A 12174-nucleotide genomic window follows, 5' to 3' on the forward strand; every position below is an offset into this window, starting at 1 on the left:
GGCTAAATTATTTAGAAACTGTTTAAGAAATGTATTTTTATCAAGAATTTTTTGAATACCAACTTCATTTTCTGAGATGAATTGGTCAGTAAATAATTACTAAATAGTAAATATAACGAAACAGTTAGAGTTTCATCTTTTATCTGACTTCTGTTTAAAACTGCATGTGGATATGTAAGCAATGAAATGACTGCAAAATACATGCAACATGGATGACGGGGTGCCTAACAGTCATGTACAGTACCTTACAGTCCTTTTTACCATCATGTCTGTTTGATATGTCACCCCTGTTTTCTCCATGCATGAATAATGGGGTTATGTCATGAAAACCGGATTGGAAATGTATCCTGCATTTTTCCTTCAGCATAAAACTGTCAAGCAATTGATTTGTATTTAAAAGACTGACATTTTGTCCTTGAAAATAATCACTAGAGAAATCATGGCATTGGCTTTTCTTATAGAAAGACCCGATGAGATATTATCAAGTGCTCAGACAAAGGTATGTGATAGGATGTTTACCTGGAGAATGACAATAGCTGTCCCTAAACTGCATTCATCAAATGTCAAAACTGAATATAATGTTGTGTTATCAAATGGCACCAAATAAGCCACTGAGATGAAAAACAACTTGCAATACATATCTTGTTTTGTTTACAAGAGTATACTGTTTGCAGGCTTATGAAAAAGTCATTGGACACATGCTATATATATATATATATATATATATATATATATATATATATAAAACACATACCAGGAAAGGCACTCACGTTTGTAGATATTTCTCCAGCCTGGGTGCAGGAACTCCAATAACATGAATGTAAAAAATAGTATAATTAGGAGGCACTCACAGGACTTTTCCAGAATATTAAAGTGTTTATTCCATTAAAAATTGGTCAATGTTTCGGGCTCCACACAGCCCTTTATCAAGACTAACACCACAGTGAACCAAACACCCTTATATACCCTATACAGTGGGAGTGAACCAATCAGGCAATCACCAGCTGTGCAAATTGGCTACACAAGGTGCAAAGCACATCAAGAAGGAAAAAACTTTTTTAATTAAATCAACAGCTAATGAGCTAACTGGGCTAACAGAATACCAGAGAAACCTATAAAGACAAAACTGATGCAATATATACAAGCAGTAATTAGTATATAATAGATCCATATATAACTGTTCACTAAGAATTGCAACAAATTAGACAAGTAAAAAATACCTTGTAGCATTAAAGTGCAATATATTACATACAGTAGATATTAATATGTCATTAGATATTCAGTTATAATCACAGGAAGGATAATACAAAACATTTGAGTAATTAGCGTAAACTATCTATATAAAGGTTTGTTGCTATCTGTTATAGCAAACCTATATACATCACTAAATCCAAAAAATAGCCATGCACAAATCTGGTGAATAAAAATTATACTAACTTTGTATAAGTGAACCAAAAAGTAAGAAAGATGAAACCACAGTGTAAAAGAATATTACCACCAAATAAGGAAGGCATAAAAACAAAGATCAAACAACTAGAGCACTGTAAATAACCATAATGTAAATGTTTTTGTTTTTATAAAAAACAACCAAGATAATTCTTATTATTTAGCCCACCAGGGGCTAAAGTATTCAGTTGGGCAATCCAGCGGGCTTCGCGTTGTAGAAGTATTTTGGGTCTGTTGCCACCTCTGGACAGTGGTGGCACATGATCAATTATTATGCACCTCAAACTTGTGACCTGATGTGATAGGTGTAAAAAATGTCCTGCAACCGGTTTATCTGATGTTTGATCTCTATAGGCCGCTCTAATGGATGATCTATGATTAGCAAAACGCTCCCGGAAACTGCAGATCGTTTTTTCCTACATAGGCTAGGCCACAGGGGCAATAAAGGATATAAACCATGAACTCTGAAGTACAAGTGAGGCGGTATTTAATAGCATATCTCCTGTTTGTATGAGGATCCTGAAAATATTACAGGTGGTACATCCACTACATTTAAGACACCCCACTTTCATAGGGGGCAACCATGTTTGGATCGTTGGAGTATATGCTGCTTTACAGTCCGCATGTACCAAATAGTGACGTAGATTTTTACCTCGTCTATAGGCAAACATCGGTTTCGTAGCCAGTGATCGAGGTAGACTTTTATCTGTGGCTATAAGTGGCCAATGGGTTTGAATAGTTTTCTTAATTGTATTGGAGGCCAAGGTGTATCCAGTGTTAATCAGGAAGCGATCCCCTTTGTTTTTCTTATTATAAGAGTCACTATTCCCAGAATGAAAAGTGGCAAGTGCTCTATTTAAACAGTTGAAAACATCCGTCTGTTTATACCCTCTCTGTAGAAAGGACTCAACCATTTGAGCGCGTTGTTGATCAGCTAGAGTGCTATCTGAATTAATGCGGAGAATACGCAGAAATTGGGAATATGGAAGTCCCTTCTTGAATGGCACAGGATGAAAACTGGTTGCATGTAAATAAGAGTTGCGGTCAGTTGTTTTCTTATACACTGTAGTAGTCAGGCGTCCATCTTGTTTCATGATCACCAGGTCCAAGAAATGGATACTATTTAAGTCATATTCAAAAGTAAATTTGATTGGTGAATATGATGCATTAATAGATTCAATAATTTCAAGAAATTGCACCTCAGTGCCCATCCAGATGAGAAAAAGGTCATCAATGAAACGTCTAAAGAATGCAATCTGGTGTCCGAACCTACTCAAGATGTGTTCCTGCTCAAAATAGTGCATACATATATTCGCATAGCTGGGGGCCATATTTGAACCCATTGCGGTCCCAGCCACCTGTAGATAATGCTGCCTTTCAAATTTAAAGTAATTTCTTTCCAATGTGAGATGTAATAAATCAATTATAAATTCTGTAGGAACATCCTGTGTATACTTAAATTCCACAAAAGAGTTGCGGACTGCTTCAATCCCCGCTTTATGAGGAATAGCGGTATATAGGCTCTTTACATCCATTGTGACCAATAAACAGTCAGTAAGATTGATTTCAATGTTAGAAAGTTCAGTAAGTAATGAAAAAGAATCTTGGATAAAGCTTGGTATGGATTTGACTAATGGCTGGAGATAAAAGTCAATAAACTGTGATAATGGCTGTAACAACGAATTTCTGGCAGAGATGATTGGTCTGCCAGGAGGTGATTCAAGGCTCTTGTGGATTTTTGGTAATGTATAAATTACAGGACAGACAGGAAAATCTGTTTTCAGGAATCTGGAAGTAGGTTCCGAAATCCAACCACTTGTAACTGCAAAGTCAATAATTTTGTCAACAATACGTTTATATGTACTTGTAGGATCACCAACAAGCAGGGTATAGGTGGTTGTGTCAGATAGTTGGTAGAGAATCTCTTTCTTGTAATCATCATAGTCCTGTACCACAATAGCGCCACTTTTATCCGCTGGTCAAACGCAGATTGAACTATTCTTGGATAATTCCATTAGTGCTTTCCGTTCAAGAAGATTAAGATTGTATTGTATCCGGCATTTATTACTTATATCTGCCTGTATTGAATTATCAACCATTCTAATAAAGGATTTAATAAAAGGGTTATTAGAAGGAGGGTCAAAAGTGCTGTTAGGTCTAAATGGAGTTGATGATATCTTTTGATCAGCAAAGAATTCTTTCAATTTAAGATGTCTGTGTACTTTAAATAAATCTACCTTCCATTGGAACTGGTTATGGAAAGTGGTTGGCACAAATGTGAGTCCTTTGGATAAAAGACTAACTTCTGAGTCTGTTAGAGGACAAGAAGATATATTATATATTAAATTCTCCTCTGTCTTGGGGGGAGGCGGTTTTGGCCACCTCTTCCCACCCCTCCTGGAGTTAATCCTTTGACGTTTTTTGACGGTGCCCATTGTGATCTTGTAGCCACTCCAAAATGAGTTTCAGTGTTTTGAGGCCCAAAAGTAGCTTCAGGCCTTTGGGTTAATGGGGTTTCCGTATCTCAAGAAGAGGCACCCAAACTATTATCAATTGTGTTCAGATCAGCTGGTCTCCTTGGTCGAAATCTACGACGATTAAATTGTGGATTTTGGGTTTCACCCAAGAGCCAACGGTATACCCTATGATCCCTGTAGTCCGCAGCAACTTTACTTAATTTATCTCTTTTAAAATTTATAAGGTCTCTTTTATAGTTAGAAACTTGGGTTTGTAGTTTACCCAACCAATCACTGGAAGAGTCCTGGCTCAGAGTCAGATTGTATGAGTTTTCAGCCTCAGTTAACTCTGAACGAACGTTATTAAGTTCAGTACCTACTTCTTCGACTACAAGTAGCATCAAATCCAAAGAACATTTATTCAGGATCCCACACCAGCGTCTGCAAAAGGAAGCCTTAGTGCGGCCAATAGTAGGGATATTAGCTATGCGAGAGCCCTGTGGAATACGTTTCTGGCGATGATATTCAGAGAGAAACTGTCCATGTAACAGCAGATCCACTTCTAGTTTTTTTAATCTCAATAATTTGAAAAAAACATCCTTTGGTGTTTCATCAGGAATAGTAGCAAAATCAGGTACATCAAACAAAATTCTTTCAGAATCTTGTTCAGTGAAAACTAGTGTTTCAGCAAAATCAAGTAATGCTCCAGAGTCTAATGCAAAATCCTCCATTGAGCTACTATTTAAATAGCCTCAAAGCTAGCTGTAATGAACAGCCTAGCCACTATATTGCAAGGATAAAGGGATTTGGTATAGGCAAAAAATATATATATAAAATGAAAAGAAGTGTTTATATTGACACGGGTGCACTCTCAGCCACTAGTCCATAACACAATGTTTCTTAGACCACTGGATACATGAAACACATACCAAGAAAGGCACTCACGTTTGTAGATATTTCTCCAGCCTGGGTGCAGGAACTCCAATAACATGAATGTAAAAAATAGTATAATTAGGAGGCACTCACAGGACTTTTCCAGAATATTAAAGTATTTATTCCATTAAAAATATATATATAATGACCAAACAGATTTTTAAGCTCTAGAGGCGCTATTACTAGTCAAGCTGTGAAAATAACACAGAAAAATATACTTAAATAGGCTGTAGGCAGCTCCCAAATCAATTGACACCTGTTTGCGAGTGTCACACCTAGAGATCAAAACACAAGAAGAAAAGGAGTGCCACACATAGTGTAATTCAATTTACAGAAGTACATAGATATATATCCACTGATAATGCCCATACCAAAAGGAAGAAAAATGATAGCTTATCTGAGAATTATAGCCGATGTTCAACAGATTCCTCTTCTTATCATCAGGAATCACATAAATGCTTCAACTCAGAGGAAAGGCACAATAGTGTAGTACAGTCTAGAATGGAGTCATACTTAGACTAATGGAGCATATATAATTTAATAATAAGGCAAACACCTAAATATCAGCTAAAAAGCAAAAATATGCCCATACATAAGAATACATTTAAAACAGCTTATCTGTCCACATCCACATTTAGAGGTGGTAAATTCCAGGGCGAGGTCCCGGCCGGTGAAAAGCAACCACACTCCAGACACCAACAATAAGATGGGAAGGAAGCCACGATATCTCCTCCACGCAGCATTTATGTGAGTCCTGAATGATAAGAAGAGGAATCTGTTGAACATCGGCTATAATTCTCAGATAAGCTATCATTTTTCTTCCTTTTGGTACAGGCATTTCTTATCAGTGGATATATATCTATTTACTATGTGTGGCGCCCCTTTTCTTCTTGTGTTTTGATATATATATATATATTTTAATATAAATAGGCCAACAACACATACATTTAAAACATGGTGGGCCTAATTCATCAAGGAGCGTATCTGCCGTTTTTGTGCATATCATAAGACAAAGTCACTCTGGCCATGCCCAAAACGCATACGCCAGTGAACAAGGCAACATCCGATTCATCTTCAAGCGCAGGAGGTGCAATTGTCTGCAGGTGGTGAGGTGCATGCAGGGCCGGTGCTAGGGTCCGTGGCACCCTAGGCACATTTTCAAAATTGGCGCCCCCCCGACACATTTTCAAAATTGGCACCCCCACCCTGCACACTTACAAAATAGTGTGTAAGTGTGCAGGGTGGGGGCACTGATTTTGAAAATGTGCGTCTTTTCTTACCTTAACTTGCGTCCTCTCTGCTCTGTCTCCTCCCCTCCACTCACTGACACTGTCGGGCCGTGATGAGGATGTCACTGGGTGCATGGAGATACAGGTAAGCTGGGAAGCTCGTGGGTTTGGATCACAGGAGGGGCAATAGACTGGAGGTCTAAGTAAGCTGTGAAACTCATGGGTCTAGTTTACAGGGGATGCAATAGTCTGCAGACTGCAAAGTAACAGGAGCCAGTAAAGTCATATCTGCACAGGCAATGAGACACACAGACCTGGCACCATTGCTAAGGACCAGGTGCCTTAAATAATCAGAAAAGCTACCACTCACTAACTAATGAGTGAAGGAAATAGTTAATTCTGCCATCTTGGTTTGGGCACAGACCCAAAACCAAGATGGCAGCCATGGTGCTCAGCACCGAAGAGGAGACCGGGGGAGGCAAGCAAGTAAGCTCACTGGACCCCAACCGAGCTGTCTGCGGGTCCAGTGTCCACATAGTTTAGTGGCTGCATCAGCACAAATTTATAGAATTCATTCACTTTAAATTCATTCATTAAAAATTATCTGTAAAGTCCTGAGTAATGTGTAGGAACGTTATAATTTATGGATAATTTAATGATAAAAAAAATAATGAATTGCTCCTATTTTTTGTATTATATTGTGTTTTTGTGTTGTATACCGGTAATTGGAATAAACTTTGCTTTAAATTTGCAAGATACCTTTATGCTACTTGAGATGAAATTTGTAATGACATCAACATGCTCACATTTATACACACACAAAAAAACTTGTCCTGTTCCTCTGTCTTCGTGGTCATTCAGTCTTTTATTACTGATTACAGGAGGAAGAGAAATATGACACTAATCACATGTGCTTTGTACTGTAGTCATTCTAGGCCAAATAACAAGCAACAATTTTATAAAATCGATGAACAAGTCTCAGATTCAGTGGAAAATTCAATTGACTGCGTTACTCGTGAGATAAATGCAGCCTGCACACTATTACCATTACGTAATTTTAAAGCGCATTTCTGCTCCTGGCATTTAAATTACCGTACTAACGGTAATAATGCGCACTATTATTCTCAAGCATAACGCTGTCAATTGAATTTTCCCCTCAGAGTCACATGCAAAAAAATGTAGCTGAAAAGCTGCATTGGCACACAGTAATTCAGTACAGTTGTAGATAAATTCGGACAAACAAGGTACAGAACCCGTTTCTCAGGCACTGGTTAAAAAAAGCATGATTTAGTTAAATATAAGCCTGATAATGGCCTATAAAGTATGCATTGTGCATGTGGCCAGCAGCACGGGGAAAGTGAGATCGGAGAATCGAAGGCGCATGGACAGCAGCTAAGTGACCATTACCAGTGCAGTGGATGCAGCACTAATAGAGACACAGGGGAGAGAGGAGAAATATCCTCCTATCCGAGCAATTTTATACTCACATTACTAGTCACTATGTATCTAATGCGATAACTACAAGAGATGATTTGCACTTAAAAGGCTGCAGATATGGTTAAAAAGCAGAATTAAATGTATTGGCTTTCACTGAGTAGATGATACAAATATTGTAGTCCAGTGAACAAATGTATCTGAAGATAACACTTCAGCTATATTAGATATTTTATTTAGCTTATTAGTGCACAGCTTTTGGATTTCATAAAATATTATTGTGTACTTTTTAATTTTATGAGTATGCAACTAAAAAGTGATCTATATGATTTCTATAAGAGCATCGAGAAACTGAATGCCACTTCAGAGATCAATGGCCATGCGCAGGTGAATGCATTAATAATAAGCCTGATGAAAAGCATTGAGATCTAATCAGATAAAATATTTTAGTGATTAGTGGTGAACATGGAGAGTCTGATTTACAGCTAGACATAAAAATTTGACGTTTGCGTACGCATAAAAATCTTAAGGTACATGCAGTTTTAAAGCTAATGTGAACATATATGTCTGGCCGCTGGGACAAATCTGCTAAAGGCATATCTCTGAAATACTCCTAAGTAAAAATCCAACACATCTCTAAGGGGATTGGTTGATTTGTGACTCTATACCTGTACATGTGAATACTTCTGATCACCTCTCCAAGCTCAAAGCTGTCAAGTATAAGACATGATCAACTCAAAATATAGGAAGAAGTTGTGTGCCTGCGCATTGGGACATCTTTTACACGACGCAGTGTTACATGACACAAATGGACTCAAGTCCAACTCTAAATCAGGTCCTGAATGTTTACTTTGAATATTTCAATTGTTCTGTAACAAAAAAAAATGGTGTAGGTTGCATTGAAAAATATGTTGTCCAAGTTTACAAAATAGGGTCACTAATTGCAATTTTGAAGCAGCATATTACCTATTTTAAATTAGTACATGCATGGTGATTTCTTGGCATGTTACCCCATTTTTTGCACAATTCATTATCCTATAAGAATGTATTTTGTTGTAAATGACCAGTGGCTATATTACAATAGTGCAAAAACAATGACTCAATTGTGTGGAGCGATCCTCAGAATGTAATAAAACACTGTCATTCAATAAAAGATAGAACATTGATTAGATGTGGAGCAGCTAGATGTGGAGCAGAGGGCAGAATAGGCTGATTTATGAAGCTGAGATCTCTACATTTGCAAATGATCAGGTTACTATTCATTTCACTTCCACATTTTACGGTAGAGATATCTAATGGCTCTTTAGAAAAGATATATGCATTTATCCTAAGGCATCTCTGTACATACCTTAGATGTAATGTCCAAATCTGATGTGTTTTTTCAATAGTTTCAAGCCACACTAGCATTATGTGGTAGATTATTTTAACTAGTGTCCATAGAAGAGCAGGTGATAATGTAAAGGTGCACAACTATCTTATAATTTCCTTTAAAACCAAAAATAGATCCAAAACACCATACATTTTTATGTTACTATTTGTGATATTCTTGTTGTGTCTTTAAACTAAAGAAAATTGCGACAACAGGTCATTTTGCAGAGGTGTGGAGTGCCAGTGATACAATGTTCTACTTTCACTTCTGCTTCACTCTTCTGCATTATATCATTCCACAATGTATTTGTAACAGTTTGTTCTGCATTTAGTGGACTCTTTAGTCTATAAATAGAGCTGGGACAATGACAATGAGTCAATTCATTCTGCTCTTTTTTCGGTGTGATTGGGGTTTAATAAGGGCAACGTCTGTATAGAAAAAAATTACAATGGAATTCCAATTAGAACTATTAAGGGTAAATGTTACCTGAGCAAGATTTTGCGGCCAATTGCGGAACAAGGAGAATATTCCGCAGATCAATTTTTTTAAATTTTTCTGAGCTTCACTTTTAGCTGTTTTACTGTCCACAGAACAAATTTATATAAGTAGAAATTAAATTTGTGCGATCTGCTATTTTATACTTGAGCAACATAGATTTTAATTTTTTCTCAGCAAACCTGTTGTAGCTATTATTTCTGAGAGTTCCCTTTTATTTGTTATTTAAGCATAGCATGGGCCAAATGCTGAGACAGAATTTGAAATGTAGACTGCTTCACCTATGTTGGGGCTCATCAGTGTAAATGTGGCATGTGAGCTCCTACAGGGAACACCTCTCTGACAAAGGCATAAAGTTAGGGTAGGGATACTTTTAAAGGGCTTGTCCACTTTGGTACAACTCTCTCTTTAGCAATTTTGTCTCCATCTGTCCAACAAATCAGCAGCTGTCCCTCTTCTAAGTACCTGATTAAAAGCCATCAGACTGTCGTTTCATATTATGGAGAGCAGAGCGCTTACAGCACTGGGGAACAAAATGGGAAACTCTAATATTCTATTTAAATTAATGAGAATTTGAATTAGACATAGGTAATAGTCATCCAATCAGATGCCATAATCAATATACAGCTCATGCTCAAAGAAGTGTGAATATCAACACATCTCAAGTCTGTTAGCACTGAAAACTCTCTGCTCTCCACGTTGGGAAACATTAAGATCTGTTTCAGGTTCTTAAAATTATAATAATAATATTTTTAAATGTATGCATTTTCATGATTTACATTGAGAGACACCTCTCATTTTAATTATACGGGTTCATAGGAGGAACCCTCTTTCAATTCCTACATAGAGAGGACAGTTGCTAGAGAGGAGTGATTGTCCCAAAGTTTGCAACACTTTTAATAACCTTATCTATTGCACCGCTAATTCAGTCCTTGTATAGCTAAGTCTATCATTATGTATAAACATTAAACCATTTCGCTAATTAATGCAACCAAATTGACCATATATCTACCACGTCTATCTCCTAAAGCAGGTAATTGGCATGGTCAAGTGTAGAAATGATGCCAATACAACCCTAGTGACAGATGCTTATTTTTATGACCCCAATCTATATACAAACGACTGAACTGGAAGTAGAAAAGGAACAGTTTGATCAGCAGTGAAACAGAAGCAGTAATTTGTAGTATTTGAATAAGTTAATTGACTTATTAAAGATACCTTAACCTGTTTTTGCAGGATGATGATGTAAGAGAAAGTCGTTTCAGCTTTACAGCTTATGGAATGGGGCCTTGTCTACAAGCAAAAGATGGGGTAACTCCAAAGGGACCAATTAACCCAGCAACTGCAGCACCAAAAACCCATGAAGAGATGAGAAAAGTGTTTATTGACAGAGCAAAAAAGATTGATACGATTTCTCGAGCTGGCTTTCCTCTAACCTTCTTAATATTCAATATATTCTACTGGGTCATCTATAAAATTCTACGACACGAGGACATTCACCAGCAGCAAGACTAATGGACTGAAAGCTGGTACGTCTCTGGTCAATAGCTCATACGGCAAAGTATGAAAACACGAACCAACAGAGTTTAACGGTCTGCTTCTATCTGTTCCCTAATAAATGTGAAAATTTAATATCAAACAGAAAATATCAACACAATTAGATGGTACAAATACAGCTACAATATACTGCCAACTCTTTTACATATAATTACTCAGTGGTGTCAATGCACAAAGCTTACTGTTTTTTAAGTAAAGTTATTTTACTATATACAATTATACTCCACAGGACCAAAACAGCTAAAACATTGTCTAGATCTTTCTCTGACCACAACTTTATTGGCAAACAGAAGTTTTTTTTAACATTTAAATCTTGTGAAAACATTTAACTTCTTATATTTTTAAGTAGTAAATACTATTTTTGAAGTATAATCAATGTCACATTTTGTACAGGAACAGAATATGCTGTATTTAGGGCAGTGTCATAGTCAGTCTGCCTTACAATGTTTTTAAAATGGAAAAAAAAAAATGCTTTCTAGTGAACAGAAATGCCCAAGGGACCATTGGCTCCACTCAGGCTTTGTCCAATGAGATCACAGCTTCTGCTTAGACTCTACAAAACTGTGAAAACAATTACTGCACCATTAAAAAGCCTAGTTACCTCAGTTAATGGTATTAGTATTCTGTTACTAAGTTCAGTTTTATTTTTTTATTTCTAAAGGGTTTAATAATTTAAAGGTGACATTTAAATTTCAACTTCTTAGATAATATTATCTAAAGTGTTTACTCTTGGTTTTAACGATTGATTTATATACAAATATATAATATTGAATTTTTTTATAAGAATGTATTTAATGTACAGTAAATCAAGCATAATAGAGTTCAGAAAGTTTGTACAGCACATGCAAATATGCTATTTAAGAATAGAAAACACAGGATTTCATATAAAAAGTGATGTCATTTCAGACATTTGTGACATGAGGTGAAGGTATGTGATATATTATCTGAAAATTCTTTCTCCAGAAAAGTTCCACGCAACAGAAATCCTAATGCAAAAAACCTTAGGTCTCAAGCACTGTTACAGTTCCAAGCTATATTATTATCAATATTTTTGCAGCCCCAAAATAGCTGCCTCTAATGCAGTGATATGCTACTTGATACGCATCAGGAGCCACATGAACGGCTCTCTAACCCCAGTAGGAAGTTAAAAACAAAACATTTAATCCAAGATCAGGACCGCCATCAGGGGGGTACGGGGGGTACTGTTGTACCGGGCCCGGGCTCACCAGGGGGCCCGGTACAACAGCTTAGCACA

At 36.8% G+C, this 12174-nt stretch overlaps 1 protein-coding gene across 1 annotated transcript in view; it reads left to right on the top strand.

Moving 5' to 3' along the window:
- The window catches only part of GLRA3 (glycine receptor alpha 3), a 184629-nt gene extending 173105 nt beyond the window's left edge, over positions 1-11524 (top strand). Inside the window, exon 9 of the mRNA XM_075197606.1 lies at positions 10599-11524. Coding sequence (XP_075053707.1) covers positions 10599-10877 — 279 coding nt within the window. The 3' untranslated portion in view covers positions 10878-11524. The remainder of the gene's footprint in view (positions 1-10598) is intronic.
- Positions 11525-12174: the final 650 nt, after the last annotated feature.

Source organism: Mixophyes fleayi, chromosome 1 (assembly GCF_038048845.1).
Source record: "Mixophyes fleayi isolate aMixFle1 chromosome 1, aMixFle1.hap1, whole genome shotgun sequence".
NCBI classification, from domain to species: Eukaryota; Metazoa; Chordata; class Amphibia; order Anura; family Limnodynastidae; genus Mixophyes; species Mixophyes fleayi.